This window comes from Labrus mixtus, chromosome 6, assembly GCF_963584025.1.
Source record: "Labrus mixtus chromosome 6, fLabMix1.1, whole genome shotgun sequence".
Classification (NCBI taxonomy): domain Eukaryota; kingdom Metazoa; phylum Chordata; class Actinopteri; order Labriformes; family Labridae; genus Labrus; species Labrus mixtus.
Genome location: NC_083617.1, coordinates 28,585,478 through 28,603,377, shown reverse-complemented (window position 1 = coordinate 28,603,377; position 17,900 = coordinate 28,585,478). Strand labels below are relative to the sequence as shown.

The following is a 17,900-nucleotide window of genomic DNA, read 5'->3' as shown; positions in this document are numbered from 1 at the left end:
GAAATGATTTGACTTGTTATTTTTTCTTCCAGCTATCTTCTTCAGACTCTCGAGTGGTGGAGATTAGAACTAGAGGTTAGAGGTTAAGCGTCTTGCCATAGGGCACATCTGACATGTGGCTGCAGGAGCGAAGCCCCGACCTTCTTGTTGAGAGACGACCGATTCTACCCACTGACCCACAGCCACCCTTTTGAAGAAATCCACGTCTTTACAACATGTTGTTTATGTGCTCTTTACATATCGCCCCTTTAACCTTTGTCAGGGAGCAGAAGAATTCCCACATATTCCAGAGTTAGTTCATTCTATCATACTCTCCTTGGAATCCAGAAACATGAATATTAGGGTTCCAGTAATGGTGACGATGGTGTTCCAGCTAACTCCGTTCATTCAGGATCAGAATATTTGTGTTCATAGTTACATTATATGTTAATATTACAATTAATCTGTAATCTTATTGACTTCTCCCACTTTACATTTGACATAATATACCTTTTGTTCTTTAACTACTGAGATCTTGAAACAGAGAAAGTAGACAGCTGTAAATGTTTTTCAATGTCCAGCCGACAGCTGGTGCTGTTGAAACTCTGATGAACGAGCTTCTTACAGGTAAAACATGAGAAGCATGCAGCCTGATAAAGACGTTTGATAACTGATATAAAGACGTCAATCCTTAAAGCTTTTTGAACCAGGTCGGCAAAACTCATTTAAACAAAAAAAAAAAAAAAAAAAAAGATCTGACAGCTACTGCACTTAGTCTTAACATTGGATCAATGGGCCAGCCTTATTTATTTTTTATTAACAGTGCAACCTCCTTGGTTTCTGAATTTATGCCGTTTTTGGTTGTTAAAAATCACCTTTTACATGGACAGCAAGCAGGACATGAGGACTTAAACTACACACATACACAGGCGCACACACACACACACAGGTTTATTTCTCTTGCCATTCTAGTTCCACACAAACGCAGAGTGGCATGTCTTGGCCCTGCAACAGAGCAGGCAATAATTACTCATTCAAATGAACATGTCAGTACTGCCGACAGACAGGCCCTTCCCCCCACCACACATATGCACACGCTCACACGCACACACGCACACACACTTCACAAATACGACAAAGAAACACACTTGGCACAGAGGCAAGCACATACACATATGACACACACACAAATATACACACACTTCATGTTGCGGTGTGGGAGAGATCCATCAACAGCCCAGCAGGCAGACAGGCTCCATACGGTAGCGCTGTTCTAAGCTGGTCCTCACTGTACGCCTGCCATGTATCAGCTCAACAGCACACACACACACACACACACACACACACACACACACACACACACACACACACACACACACACACACACACACACACACACACACACACACACACACACACACACACACACACACACACACACACACACACACACACACACACACACACACACACACACACACACACACAAATTAGCATCTCTCAGCTCAAATTCTCCTTTTCACTGTCTTTCTGATTTTTGCCCAAACACACAGACACACACACGCAGATACACACACGCAGATACACACACACAGACACACACACAGACACACACACACACAGACACCCCCCTGTTATACATTTGAAACATTGGGTAGAACGGTCCAGTGCAATGCTAAGACACGGAGCAGTAGTTTTTATGATAGAAATCTGTTGGTGTGACTGAAAAATGAAATCAAACTGGATACCTCAGTATGTGTATCTGTTTAAATGACACACAGATTTGAAGGCACTGACAGAGAGAAGAAGCAGAGCCACAGTAAAAGAAGCAAGAAAGCAAACCAAAAAAAACAACTAGGAAGCAAAGGGAGACGAAGGGAGAGCAGAGCTGGTTTTTCAATCAAAATAGTTTCATGCAAACAGTGGACTACACTTTAGGTGCTGAAAGCAACATGTCTTTATACAACCGGTGAATAATGAATAGCACAGGATAAGACAAGTGTATTTGTGTCGCCCTTAAAGGTCACATATTATCTTCCTTTTTAACAAGTTTAAAATAAGCCTCAGAGCTCCCCAAAACATGTGTGTGAAGTTTCTTGTTCTAAATCCACTCTGATCCTGTATTTGATCATCTCTATAAACCCCTCTATTTCAGCCCTGCTCAGAACAGACTGTTTCTGTGTCTGTACCTTTAAATATGTAAATGAGCTATGTCTGACCACGCCCCCTCTTCAAGGGCTTGAATGGCTTGGACTTTCTTGTTCCAAGCACTATTGTTTACAGTGAGAAGGCAGACTTAGAGGGCAGAACAAACACCTAGCTGTGGGAGTGTCACCCACCTGGGGGAGGGGCTACTGCCCAAACGGCCTGTTTGAGCACACATTTTCTGAAAAGTGGAGCAGGCAAAAGATGAAGAGGATGGACTTTTCTCACAATTGAGGAGGTTTGTAGACAGACTAGGGAGATATGTTACAGCCAGAAATCCATTGTGAAGTAGATTTTGTATAATGTGACCTTTAAAAGGATAGTTTGTTGGTTCTTTCTTTTTTTAAATGGAGTTGTATGAGGTACTTCAATAGCAAGTGTACTATGTATAGTAGGTAAAAGTCTTCATGTTCTTCGTATAGAGAAGCTGGTGTTCCCTCACTTAGCTATGTATTGCTGCAGATGTGGTTGATGAAAACATGTACTGTACCTCAAAAAAAGTCCTTTATGTCAGACAACATTTAAGTGACAGACTGTTGTGTTCTGCATGTTGTACACGTACTGTTGATAAAAAAAACACTAGCCATCCCTTAAATCATGGAGTCTCAGAGGGCTTCATAACATCAGCTTACATCACACATCCCTGTACACATTAGAGACCATACCCTACGTTAAGCCAAAAAAAAACAAAACACTTTGTATTTTGTCATCTGCATATGACCGATAGTTAAGATACAGAGTGTGCATGATAAGCTGACACCTTGACATTACAGCTGGAAGTTTGTGGCCTTAAGTGAGTGATTTTTTAAACAAATTAAAAATAAAAGTTAGTCATTTTAATTGGAGATGGAGGACTAGTTTGGTGAGAGGATGTGTGCACATACACATACTGTACCTGTGGTGTCCATGTTAAGGCCAGAGGGACGGGCAGGTCAGCTGAGCATTCAGGAGCCTCTGCAGGATGCTGTGGGTGTATGACAAAATGGTATAGTTCTTACTAGAATTACTAAATGACAGTCTCTGATAAAACAAGGCACCAATGAGCAGTTAGTTCTGTGAATGATAATGCTGAATTTTACATGAGAGCCATTATAACAAAGGGTAACTCCATCTGTCCTTGCCGTTTTCTTCTTTAGCAACTGGTTACTTCTTCATGATTTGTGTTGAGCCCGTCTTTTATGAAATAACAATAAACATTAGTGTTTTTATGTAGCCAAACCTCCTTAAGCTCCTTCATAAGAGGCTCTGGTCAGAATATATGAGCCAGATTTCCTCTCTCTCTCTCTCTGTTCACCTTCACCAACCAGCGACTTTCTGTCCTTTCCCCGAGCTCTTCCTCTCTCACTCCCCTGTCGTCCAAGCCCCATCCACGAGTCCATGCCAGTGCTGCCTCCTCCCTGGCTGTGCCTGGTGAGGGATGACCTGGCGCTGAATCTGGCGGAAGCAGCTGGAGGACTTCAAGCTATTTTTACCCAGTGCCAGAGGGGTGAGGAGGGCCAGGTGGGCAGGTGGGCTCAGAGTGGGGTCCACCACCCTCCCTTGTCTCTAGTGGATGTCATCTGCGCCTATAGTAGATAAGCACCACCTCACCCTGCTGCTCTTCCACTACGCCTGGAATATACACAACCGCACTGGGAGATACTGGTGCTCTTGCCAGGATCTACAAACATGTGGTTCATGAACACAGAGAGATGTGCCTTTACTTGAGCCCTATTCACACTGAATTACTATAACCTGAGGACCTCTGATGATTGGTAATAATTGCAGAGGACGTCTGTGATTTTAATCCTGTTTGAATTGACCATGTGACTAAAAAAAAAGTCAAGGGCAAATTACCCACCAGATCTCAGCAAAACCAAGAAGTCCTCTGATAGCAGTAATCCAGTCCGAATCAGCATCTCAGTCATTTGGAGTGATACTTTTTTTTTTTTTTGTAAAAGGTCTCCAGGGCTTCACAGAATGCCATCCGCAAAAAAACAGCAAACTAAAATCCGTCAGCAGAACCAGATGTGGAAGAGTGATTTGATGGATGACATGTTTTACAGCATGCCGTAAAGAAAATTTTCTGTCTTTCGAGCTCAAATTGTGCTAACAGTAGGTTATGTGTTCATTAAGGCATTGACGCGTGCAAAGCGAAAGGTGCACTACAAGATGGGTGTCATGCAGCTCCTCAATGTTTACAATCGGAAGTGTCAGTAAATTGAAATGAATTACAGACTTATCCAGTCCAAGTTAAACTTATCCCATGCGAAAAGGGATTTTTACAAGAAATGTGAAGGTTACTTTTAAGAAGTATTTGTAAACATTTTAGATTCTACAATGACTTTAATGCAATTTCAATCACATCAAAATGACAACTTCACTGGCTGCCAAATATCTATCAAATAGATATCTTTAATGTTCTCCTTCTTACATTCAAGGCTCTGCATCACTTCCGTACCTCTCTGATCTCTTTCATATGTACAGACCTACACGTGATCTTCCTCCTCCATGCTCCTCATTGTTCCTCCTGTCTGCTTAACCCCTATGGGGTCTCCGGCTTTCAGCTGTGCAGCCCCCTCGCCTCTGGAACTCCTACAAGCCATCCGTTGACCCTGACTCTCTCTCTACTTTTAAATCCTGGCACAATACTTTTTATCATTGTTTCATGCGCTTTTCTGCTTTTTACTGTGTATTGCTTCCGCCTTTTAGCACCCTGATAGTGCGCTGTTATTTATTTATTTTTTTCAAGGTGACCTAGAGTGACCTGAAAGGCACCCTTAAATAAACGATTTTACGATGGTAAACTTACCGATCATTCTAAGCTGGTGAGTAGGAGAACAATATGGTGAGGACAATTTCGTCTTAACTGACAGAAATGATGGCCAAGGCTGAAAATGAGATCCGAGTCATAATGAACTGGAATTACCCTTTAAGGTTAACAAGAAGCAATAACGTCTGATTGGACTGTTATTCTTTATTAACAGTCTTTCTCTAGCCTAGTGGTTTTTTTTATAATGGGGCTGGGGGGACTCATGGGGATCCTTGAGCCTATTAGAGGGACTTACCAGCGACTCTAATGCCACAATAATTGAATTCACACAAAATTATCACATTCTGAGAATGATGTTCTAGTACACTCAGATGACTGTGGAGCCTGGTCGACATGCATCTACAATTCATACCAAAAAAACAACACAGAGCAATTTTCCGTTCCTGGGATTATAAAACACACTCTGTCACCTCGTGTCTGACAATTTAGAGATCTGTGACATGGAAACTTTCAAACATCCTGATACTCCAACAAACCTACATTTACCTTTATCTACAGCAGGGAAAGGTTGTACATGCCCCCATCAACAGCAGCGAGCTCAAACAGACACTATGCAGATGAGTGTGGGTGTATTGGTTTTCTTTATGCATACAGGAAGGTTTTCCATCATGCTGAGGTCTATGTGGAGATGTTTTATCTGTGCTACATCTCAGTCACAGTGGGTTATCATGTCTCTCCACAGCCTCTCCAGTTTGACCTAGATTTCGGGGTGCAGATGTAAATCACTGATTTGCTATCAGCAAATTGAACAACCCATATGCATTCAGTGGAGTTGGCCTGTTTTGGATTTGGATTGGCTGTAGGTCAACCTCAAATTGTAGAGTTTTCCAGTTGATGGGGGATAATTTTCAGTGTGAAAAGTCCTTTTGGTAAACTGTGTTTCTATGTGTGTGTGTGTGTGTGTGTGTGTGTGTGTGTGTGTGTGTGTGTGTGTGTGTGTGTGTGTGTGTGTGTGTGTTTGTGTGTGTTCAGGAGAGAGTGTGGCTTACCTTAGACTTGAGTTTAATAGTGAGGACGTGCTGCCTTCCAGAGGAGTCCTCTGCCTTCAGTTTCACCGTCCTAAACTCTGTGTCTATAGAGAGCAGCCTGAAGATGGACACACACACACACACACACACACACACACACACACAATACATAACACGATAAATCAACATCCGTACACAGAGCAGGGAACACTTAACAGTGTAAACTGACAGCAGCCATCATCCATCATTAATCACAGCGGCAGAGAGCAATATTGAGACATCAACTCTTTAGATTTATAACCCCGGGTACCAACACGGTGACATTGCATCAGTCGACGGCTTCACTTTTATAAACATACGCGACTTGTTACATGCTTTCCTTCTTTAAATTCTAATTTTGTAATGCTCTAATGGAGGAATGTAATCCAATCACGCTTAGGCTGAGAGCATTTATTTTTATGCTGAGTCAACACAGAAACATCATGGACATGCTTTCTGGAATAAAACACACTGAATGCATGTTTTGGGACGGATAAAATAAAGATAGAGCAATATAAAATCCAGGGGACAGAGAGGGGAATGACATGTGGGTTATTTACGACTCACTGGGTCACCAATTCATGACTCCTCATGGCGGTGCTGATGACATACATGGGAGTAACATGAACTAAAGATAACTGGTCAAAGAAAAAGAAAACAGCAGGAAATGTCAGACAGCAGGTAAAAGAAGTCAAGAGATGATTTGTGATGAGAGTTGAAACTGTGGTGAGTAAGTAAAGAATACAACTTGACCCTTCAAGTAGCATTCTGTATTCTTAAGTCAATCAGATAATGGATGTATCACTGTCTTACAATATAACAATAATTGCAGAGTTGCTGTATCAGGATATTATCATAATTATAGATCATATACAGTATCATGCTTCATACATAGACTGTAAATATTGGATATATAAATATATGGATGAAGCCTGAGTGACGTCATCCATCTGTTACTGCAGGGGGCTCAGGAGGCTCATCGGCAGCAGCCGCCAAATGCTGTCTCAGCCTAACCTTGAGTCAACCTAAGCCACATGCCCGATGTGTCCTTCGGCAAGACACTTAACCCCAAGTTGCTACCACTGGTTCGCCAGCGGTGTATGAATGTGTATTATTGTGATAAGTTACTTCTGATGGTCACTTCACATAGCAGCCTCTAGCATCAGTGTGTGAATGTGTAGGTGTGACTTATAGGTACACGTAGGTGTGTAAAAAGTGCTTTGAGTAGTCAGAAAACTAGAAAAGTGCTATATAAGCTCAAGTCCATTTACCAGTTACCATTTTTATGATTCCATGGCAACAAAAACACAAGTCCCAGACATTGTAATTTGGGTAACTAATTGTTTGTTGCTTTCCAAATATGCAGGCAGGCAACTGCTGCACTCTGCAGTTGAAGTTGCAAAAATATGTTGTCAACATTTTGATTCACAATGAATTTGTGTAATTTAGACAGTTCTCTATCTCTAACTCATGGCAGCTTTGGGTCAAAGATATACAGTGACTGAATATCTGAGGTTGTTTTTAAAGCTTCAGTACTTTTCGATACTATTGATCCTTAAAATAATGGTGATTGTATTGTTTTACAATATGTTGTATTGAAAAATTCTAGACAGCCTTAGTACAAAGCTTGAAAAAAGTAATCCAATCACACGGCCTGGAGAATCATTTAACCAGAGGACAGTATGTTATTAAAGCTGTAGTGGTGTGATCAAGACTATCAGTACATGTGCACAGTCTGACAGTAATACGACTCTGAACAAACTTGCCACTATTTGAGTAAATGAATGTAATGCTCACTCTACAGGGACTTTAGTAGGCAGTCAGTCAGAGCCTACTTAAAATCATCCGTCCCCTGGTGACTTTAGCATTGGTTCACAGTTTCAGGCTTGAGTCAACCTGTAAATCACACCCCCTCCTCCCTCAGCTAATTATAACCTATGAGGCCGAGGACAAAACACTGATCCGGCCAGAGCACACACTCTTAAGACTGCAGTCAGATTTACTGCTGCTCCTGCACACTATGCAGGAGTCGCTCCTTCCTCCCCCTCTCGAGTCCTTCTCTGGTCTACTGAAGACCCGGAGACAAAAGACTGATCTGAGACAAAGGATGTGGATGGTCCTCCTCTAGATTTACAGTACTTTACGACGGGCGCTCTGTGCCGAGGCTGACATGGGCTGTATATCTGCCAAGGATTTATGGAGTCGAGATAGAAAGGAGTGATGTGAGCGGTGTGCTCAGGAATGACACACACACATTTAGGGAAGTGATGGAATGATGGAGTCCAATGTGCCTGATTCACAAAGGCGCCTGCTCGCACACACACATGAAACCAAACATCAGTGAAGGGCAACGCTTCTGAAGTTCATATGTAAACTTACATTTACAATTCATACACACCCAATATCACGATAACGCCAACTTGACTCTGGTTGCCCTTCTTGCATGGGAAATTATACATTTCAATTTCTGCAATTTCACCGACACCCATCACTATTTTTTAAATCATCTTTATATTAAGAGATCCTAAATAAACCTCCCTATTAAACAAACACTTGTGCACACCCACTTAAATGTATTAATGTCACCAATCAGGACAAAATGATTTCATTCATTAACCATAGCCCAATGGCCTGTGGCAATACAAAGTTATTCTGTGACCACAATGTATTACATGACAGTGGCCCCCTATGGCCAGTAAGTGTTATCTTCATAATCCAATCTCATCCAGTGCACCATAGCAGTTCCACCAACATCACAATTTGGGTTGTTCTTTGCTAAGGTTAAGATAGACAAACACCCAAGCTCTTGTACTTCTCCAGTAGTAAATGGTAAATGGACTTGAGCTTGTATAGCACCTTTCTAGTCTTCTGACTACTCAAAGAGTTTTTACACTGCATGTCACACCTACACATTCACACACTGATGGTAGAGGCTGCTATGTAGTGAGACCATTAGTATTATAGTATTATCTAATCCCATTCATACACCGCCGACGAAGCAGTGGGAGCAATTCAGGGTTAAGTGTCTTGCCCAATGACACATTGGACATGTTGTCGAACCCTAGACCTTCCGGTTGGGAGACGACGACTCTACCAACTGCCCCTAGAAGTGAAATACATGCAGGAGCAGAACACTTGTACAGCAACTGGATACTACGCGTTCATGAGTAGTTTCTATTTTGGTTACTTTTGGGGCTGCAGAAATCCAATATTACTTTTCTCCACCACCATATTCTGCTAACGACTATATATTTATTTACAGATTTTACAAAGTTGTAGAATCTGTACCTGTGTGTCTGGATTTTCAACATGGGAAGAGGGTTTCTTTTCAGCAGTCTGCTTGCGGTCTGAAGTGACCAATCACATACAGTATCAGCAGGCTTTGGTGCATGCAGGGATATCAGTCCATAAGGAAAGCCAAAGCAGCCAGAACACATTCTGTGCTATTGACATACCAGCTCCCATCAGCAGTTTTCTGACAACAAATCACCAGTCTTTATAAACAGATATCAACACACAAGTGAAACAACTGAAGGAAGCCAGAGTGAAGTCTCTGTGTAACTCTTATTTACTGCTGAACGGAGACTCACGAGAAACAGATGAACAGGCACTACTCCAGAGGATGTAATGGACCAAGACACTACAGCATACATCTTCAATGTTAACGTCTCACGGCTGACATTCATTTCCAGAGGCATATATCCCCATCAGACAATGGTTGCCAATGGGTTCCCAGATTGTGATAAACCAAACTCTAACCCCTACAATTTGACTTGACCTGATGCCTTGATACAAAAAGAACAATTCGATTTCAGATTAGATGCTTAATAAGTCGAACTGAATTTGACCAGACAGAAAAAACAACATTTAACAGTTCAAATGAGTATTTCATTCTATATAAAGAGCGGACTAGTCAGACCAGTGCTTGACCATTTATTAAAGTTTACCACTTTAGAAAAAAGTATCAGAAGTGAAAAAGTATCATCAGTATATCGCCTACACACATCTCCTCTCCTCTGAGTTCTTACACCGAGGATAGCAGAGACTAGCTGCCGCTGCTACTTGGCCGTGATGGAAACAGCGTGACAGTCAGACGTCCTACTGGGAAGACTGATGAGAGCATCCCATTTGCAACTCAACAGCCAAGTGAGCCGTTTCCAGACAGAGCACACCACGCACATTTGTGCTTGTGTGTGTTGTGTGTATTTGTGTATGTCTTCTTTTTTTGTGTCGACAAAATGATTAATGAACAGTGATAGCAACACATATGTAGTGCATGTGTGTAGGGCATTAGAAATGAATATCCATGCAATGGTATAAACAGGGTTTGGGTAAAAGGAAGTGGAGGGCGGTGTAAGTTATGTATGTACAGATCATGTGCACAAAGAAGAACATGCACACTTATCTTATAAGACACAAAAACACCTGAATATTAATAAGCCAAGCATGCAGTCAGACTACACTAACCAGGCCACTCTCATTAATTACTACACTTAACTGCATAAATCCTGATACTGTTTGTAATTGTATTTACATCAAATCATTAAAGGAGTCATTAATTAGCTGGCCTACTTACGTAACAAAATGATGGAACAAAAAAAACATGGTGAAAACAACACACACACAAAAAGACTAATTTCACTGAGAAATGACACCAACAAGTTTTAGAGGCTGAGACTACTTCAAGCGGTTTCTTTAGCCCCATATTCAAATGTACAGTTACATCCCTAATCGGAAGTGTTGGTTTACAGCATAAGGGCAAAATACCTCACCGGTGTTTTGGCTAACATTGGTGGTGTATGCAGGTAATCAGACTCCAAATGAACCCAGTTCATTTCCTCACCTGCAGCTGACTCTCCCTACTTGAGAGATGTTTGCCAGAAAGCCGCCAGCAACCAATAAGTTTACTACATTCCACAAGCTCTTATTTCATTTCTAGACTAGTACAGGAATATCTTCAGTCCTACAACAGCAAATAGAATGTAATTCCGTGGGAAAGCCTAAACTAGATACTTAGCTGGATAATGTACAAGCCTGAAATGGACTGTATAAATGTATAACTTTGATAACATCGAGGTTACCAACACACACCTCCAACCAGCCTCCCTTTCGTCTGAATATGGTCATTCCAGGCGGGATGGCAATGGGCAAAACGTAGAACTCAAGGCTCTACAATCTAATGGGTGACATCAATTCTTGGATAAACCCAATGGTGAGAAAACATCTAACCCTTCAGCCCTGGGGCCTGGCTGACCCAACAGAGTCCTGCTGTCAGAGAGCCACAATAACTGTCCTCAGAAGAGCAGCAACACAATGTGACAGAGCGATAACACTGTGAGAAGAAGAGACGACACTCTGTACGTTTCACTGAGAGCCTGTGAACATGAAGTGCCAGCTGTGCCCGTAATGAGCCCCGGAGCTTCCAGGGCCACGTTCTGAGGCCACCGAGTGATGGCGGCTGACCTACTTGACCTCATTTTCCATTAATTAACATGTGGTATGCCATCTTCAGCCAATTAAGATGACCACACTCTCAAATGGAGACACAGGGAGGGAGATGGAGAGTGAGAAAGACTCACTTACCTGGCCCAATCAGCAGACAGAATTACAGCTGAAAACCCCTGGTGGCTATTAGCACGGCCCATACCAATTAAGACGCTAAGCGAATCTCGAGTGCTTTGGAGATTGAGGCCCACTGTGTATAATGCCTTCTAACCGTAACACGACACTGGAAATGATGTTGGTCCCATTTCCAGCATAAAGCATACCTTCACCCCCTCTTCTCCTATTAAAACCTGAGAGTCTTCAATTAGAGCCATTTGCATTTTGCTAATATCATAATTGTAGCCGCGGTCATTAATAGGAAAGTGGAAAATGAGTGTAGTAGTCAAGGCTTAATCCGAGCTGGGGGAGAATAGATATCTCCTACGAACCACCACCGCCCCCCTCCTCCTCCTCCGTCTCCTCCTTCTTCTCCTCTCCTGATGAGTGGAGACGACGGTATTAGCCAGGCCTGTCACCACGCGTGGGCTGAGAGTTATTAAATGTGACCTGGATTTAACTATAACTCAATAACTAAAAATAAGGAAGTCATTAAGAGCCGTTTGTAAATGTGAAGCTGTGTTGTTGCAGGCTCTCCAATCAGTTAACGCTGCTGGGAGGACTACAAGGAGAGCTCTGTAAAGCTGTTCTAAGCAGAGGAGGTTTGGAGACATTTATACACCTCTCTATGTTAATCTTACCTCTTGGGAGAATGCACCAAAAAAAAGGTCTATATTAATAACTTACAGTAAAAAATTTTGGCCCACAATCTCTGAGATTTACAGTAAACTACACATTTCCTTTAGGCACTTCTACAGAGGCGAGAGAAAACACCCGAGTGGTTATTTTGGATCTTCATCACGGAGCAAATTACTCCCAGAGTATCATGGGACCATGTAAGTGGGAATGGGAACATTACCATGTTGTACCGGTATATTGAGAGAAAATAATTATTTAATTATCACTTGATTCGTGCTGTAAGCAATTTCAAACAACTGTTTACATGAAGTGGCAATGCCTTAAGAAGTAGTGTGGCACTTGTATTTTATTGTGGTACCAATGATTGTAGTTTTATCTGAAGCACATCAAAAGTGATGATGGTACTCCTAAAACTAGAATTACCCCCTCATGGATGTCTGCTTCCACCAACCAGTCAAGATGCAGTTTATACCTGTCACCCTTTGGAACAGAATGACAGGGTTAATTAATTTCCCGTGCAGCAACCATTCAGTGGACTTACAGTAAAAACAAAACTCCCGAAAACTTCCTGAAATGTTCAGGGTGAGCTTCATGTGTGAAAGCAACCTGCCGGATTTTACACTCCGACTGAGTGAGTCGGTGTGAAAAGAACGCAGGAGGAAATATTCAGGAAAATTCACAGTGAGCGAGATGGAGATGTTTATATCTTGTGGCCGTAGTGAACTCGTGTACATGTAATGAAACTGCTTCAATAGATTTTCTGTTCCCCAGTATGTTCTTCTCTGCTCTTTCATTGGTACCATGACTATGTCAAACTACACATAGCATTGATATAAAGTCAAAAACTGTAATCAATGTCAAACTCTGTTGCTTCATTACCATTGTCCTTTTTACAACACAACATGTCCTGCTTCCTGAGCCCCGCTCTCCCCCCGAGCAGACTTTCAATAGACTTTCAGTTTGCAAAAGTTGCTGCAATTGCAATTGTGATATCAGGACAGAAATTATGTTAAATCGCTGACTTGTGACCATAGAAATATGACAAGTTTATCCTTGAGCACAAGTAGATGTTTGTGCCTAATCTAAAGATATTCCTTTCATACATACTTGACACACTTAATGCACAACAATGAAATAGAAATGAGTACCAGATAAGAGCTTTTCCTGGACTTTATGACATCACAGTGAAGTTGACATTAGATATTTTGTGTATAAAATCCCATCATTTTGTTGGTGGTATACCCAGTTAGACATCTGTTTGAAATTGTGTCATAGTCAAGTTGATAAATTATTTAGGAAAGGCCAAAACATTTTTGAAAACTGGAATCTTCACCGTCCTTGATCACCAAACTATTATCTGTTCATCCTTGAGTGCGAGTGTGCCTGGGTGGCATATTGTTAATCAGCTGTAATAACAGTCTAAGTCACTCAGAGGCGAGAACAAGCACTTCTAGTGGACATACTTAGATAGACATTACATATGTAAAAATAGGGTCCAGGTTTAAGAATACCAGCATCTCCCTATATTAATTGCATTAATACTTATCTTGTCATGTTTTGTGTTAACCTAGTTCCAGTTGCAATATTGGTGCTCCTAGTGGTCACTTACTTGTCCCACCCAAGGGTCTCCATCTCAGAGATGAGCTGAGAGTAATACTGAGGAGGCGGGATGGAGCGGCACTCAGGACGGTTCTTCAGACACACTTCCTAGAAAACCAGAGAGAAGGCTTTTTTTATTCTAAACCTTACATACTATACACATCACAGCACAGCTTCACCACTCTGCACAACATCATTAATACAGCAGAAATAAATCAGGGCCAATAAGTCGCATGCTTTGTTTGGTGGCAAGCACAAAGGCTGCTACACTTTTCATTAATCTAACAAAATATACATGTACATGTGTGCCTCACAATCAAGGCTATTGATAGAGCCTGAAGGTTCCTATTCGTAAGCGACAATGTCACAGTGACCGTGCTAACCACTGTGTCTTTCTCCTCCTTACCAAGACGGTCTTCAGCTCCAGAATGAAACTGACAAGCTCGGCCGACTGCTGCAGCCTCTGTGCGAAGTCAAACAAGAGAGAAAAGACATCCTTGAATGGGAGGATAATGAAGTGACAGTGTCGATTTTTCCTCTAGCCAGCCATTCAAATCAAACACACTGTTTGTGATTAATGGGGGCTGCCACCAGCTTTAATAATTAATGATAGCTTAAAGGCTGTGAAAATAATGAACTTTGCAGCCCGGGGTGAAATATCAATCTCATCCAAATAACCCTGAGGGGCCACATAACAAATAGGGACATTTTCCAGGCGATGTTAATTAAACAGTGAAAAATATTTTTCTCTGCTTGAGAGTGAGGGCCGGCCTGAGTGGTGGCACATAAGTATGAGAGGGACGCCTGGCATGATGCAGGAAAACACAAAAGGAGCCAAAATGACGCAACAAAAAATGTTAATCACAGACGAATCAGCCTTAAAGGTCCCATATTCTGCTTTTTCTGGTTTTATATGCTCTTTAGTGTGTTTTCCAAGTGTCCTGTGCATGTTTAGGAACATCTATGTGAAAAAATTCAAAGTCAAGACTTCAAGCAGACTTGGCCCACGTGGGGCTCTGCAGTCTGGGCTCAGCAGAGCGTAGCTGACGGACTCAGAGCGGAGAGGGAGCAAGGAGGAGCAGTACATGAAAACAGACACTTTTTTCGGACTTTAGCTATTGTGAACGTACAAAAGTAGTTACATAGATTAAATATACAAACCCCAAAAAGGGCATAATATGGGCTCTTTAATGCAGTCAGAGCAGGCAGATGCAACACAACAACAAAAAAAATACAGGGCACACTGTTCAGCCAAATACAACCCATGGTTTTTCACTGCATGTAGTTTACCTGCTTCACTATGTGCTCATATCCACGCAACAGGTGTTTTAACTGCCAACAGCAATGCAGCCTATAAGAACAAAGTCATGATTAAATACAGTGACTCATTTAGAAAATAAAGCACATAAATGAGAACAATCCGTTTGTAAAAAAGAGTGTGAGGTCTGTCAGAATCAATTGGTCTTAGTGTCATATTAAAAGATGAAGGTGAGGTGTTAACATTATACCTGGCCTGTTTCATCTGACGATCAGGTGGTAGTAAAATTCTCATTCGAAAGTCTTGTTCCTGTGAGAAGAAAATCAAGACTGTTAATTACATGACAGACACTGAGCAGCATGTTTAGTACGTTTGCCATTTAATAGTCACAAGTTCTCAAGTTAAACAGCCGAAATGAATGAATTAATAACATGTGACCTGCCAAACTTCATTAACAAAGTAATAATATAGGCTACAAGTTGTTAAGTGTGCATATTAGGTTTAACATAGCATTGCTTCACATCTGCACCAACATTATCAACTCTTCAACTCAGCATTATATGAGGGACAAAAAATGACTAAAGTATAAATAAATAAATAAATAAATGAATAAATAAATAAATGTTGGGAGAAATGCATACAATAATGTATAAATAAATAAATAATTAAATAAATGCATCAATAAATATATAAATGCAGAAAACAATACGTCAATGAATAAATAATAAATACACTTTGTTAATGAAAAAGGCTATTTATATATTTTTACATGTATTTATTCATTTATTAGCGTATTTCTACAGTTATATATGTATCAATGCATACATTTCCACATTAATTGAGTTATTAATATATTTCCGTATTTTTACATTTACACATCTATTTATTTCTGTGTCCAGGTCGTAAGAGGAAAAGTATATATGTAAATTTGCTTCTGTCTGTTTTTCAAAATTGACCAATCCTACTTCAGTAATGTTAAGACAGCCCACTTAATTTACATATTTACTTTTCCTTGTACAACATGGACACAGAAATATATAAATAAATATATGAATATATTTTTTTATATATTCATTTTTATATGAATTGTTGCATTTATTTATATATATATATTTATTTATATATTTATTGATGCATTTATGTAATTATTTATTTATTTATACATTATTGTATGCATTTCTCCCAACATTCATTTATTTATTTATACTTTAGTCATTTTTTGTCCCTCATTAAACCTAACATAGAGTAAATATAACATCAAACATTAGGCTACTTATTTGACTGACAGAGATTGCAGATAACTCTGGCACAAAACAACGTAAAATGTTAAGCATCAGTCAAATAATAAATGACGCCAATAAGAGCATTTTGTAAAGTGTTTGAGGATGACACATGTGCCGAATCTAAATGCTGCATATAAACATTTGTAAAATGTATAAAGACAAAATGTACATAGCATCTCAATGTGTCAAAATCATTGTTGTAATGATTGTTGCATTTTTGTAATGTAGTTTGGTACCCCCGTTGTTTTTAACACTTCATCGTACCTGCACTGTAATGAATCCATCATAGACTGTTTTCTCCTTGTTCAGGGGTAAAAGCATTGGGTTGTCTTCAGCCATCGAATTATCCATGTTGACATTCATTAATCCAACTTTAAGGCACATTTCAAACAAGGAAGACTTCGCTAACGTCAGGAAGCCGGACAGGAACTACTGTAGTTATTGGTGACGTTTCAATATTTCGGAATGAGACATTTCAATAAATGTTGTTTGATAAAACATAAAACACGTAGTCCCTTCGTTTGAGTCGAGGATCATTTTGCAAAGGAGAGTGTGAAGTATTCGCCTCCCGCCATCAAAAGCAAAACAAGTGACGTCACCCAGCTGCGTTCATAGACCTTGAGAAATATCGGAATTCCAATAAAAACACTCGATATGTCTTATGGTATTAGAGTAAGTAAACACATTTTATAGCCGTATCATTTGGCTGTACGTTCATAATTTTAGTTAGAGTAATTAAAAGGTCAATTTAGTAGTTACTTTTGACAGAGAGAGCGCGTAGACACAGTGAGTGATTTAGAACTCAGAGAGAATTTTTATATTTACTTGATGCATTTCAACGTCGCATTAACTGTGAAAGTAATACCGGAAGCGTCACTTCTCTGGCTTGATTAATCTTTTTCTACCAGTCACCTGCTCAGGTTAGTATTGCAAGTTGATTTTGAAACGAAAAGTTGTAATATTGAATGAAAGCTGACTGAAAGATGATTAATTACAACATTATTAAATGAGTCTATTCAAATAGCATATGCCATAAAGTCTGGTCAGGTAAGCAGTGTGAACTAATGTGTTGTCATTGGCTATATAATTTCAATTAGCCAAGTAAAAAAATAATAATCATTTTGCCCGCAATAAATCAATCAATCAATCAAACTTTATTTATATAGCACCTTTCAGACAAATTAAATTGCAGTTCAAAGTGCTTTACAAGAGTGCAGAAAAGTGCAGAAAAGTTAATGACAAAAAGTAGTTTATAAAATCATTGAGAGACTAATGCACACCAATAAGAATTAAAAATATGTATAAAAATAAAATACAATAAAAAAACGACAGATAAAAGCAACAAGATATTAAAATAAATACATAAGAGGAAAATATTTAAAATTGTAGTAAGATAAAAAAGACAATACAGTAATGTTAAGATTTGAATTGATATAAAGCACTATATAAAAGCCAGACTGAATAAATAAGTGTTAAGACTGCGTTTAAAAATCTCGATATTCTGGGCTCCTCTCAGA

General features: G+C 40.1%; 1 protein-coding gene across 1 annotated transcript in view; it reads right to left on the bottom strand.

Annotated features, from left to right (window-relative positions):
- Window positions 1–16,975, bottom strand: part of fancl (FA complementation group L) — a 32,521-nt gene extending 15,546 nt beyond the window's left edge. The window contains exons 1-7 of the mRNA XM_061040815.1: window positions 16,648–16,975; window positions 15,351–15,409; window positions 15,133–15,193; window positions 14,249–14,305; window positions 13,853–13,950; window positions 5,986–6,082; window positions 3,080–3,148 (exon numbers count right to left, since the gene is read on the bottom strand). Coding sequence (XP_060896798.1) covers window positions 3,080–3,148; window positions 5,986–6,082; window positions 13,853–13,950; window positions 14,249–14,305; window positions 15,133–15,193; window positions 15,351–15,409; window positions 16,648–16,767 — 561 coding nt within the window. The 5' untranslated portion in view covers window positions 16,768–16,975. The remainder of the gene's footprint in view (window positions 1–3,079; window positions 3,149–5,985; window positions 6,083–13,852; window positions 13,951–14,248; window positions 14,306–15,132; window positions 15,194–15,350; window positions 15,410–16,647) is intronic.
- Between the last annotated feature and the right edge of the window lie 925 nt (window positions 16,976–17,900).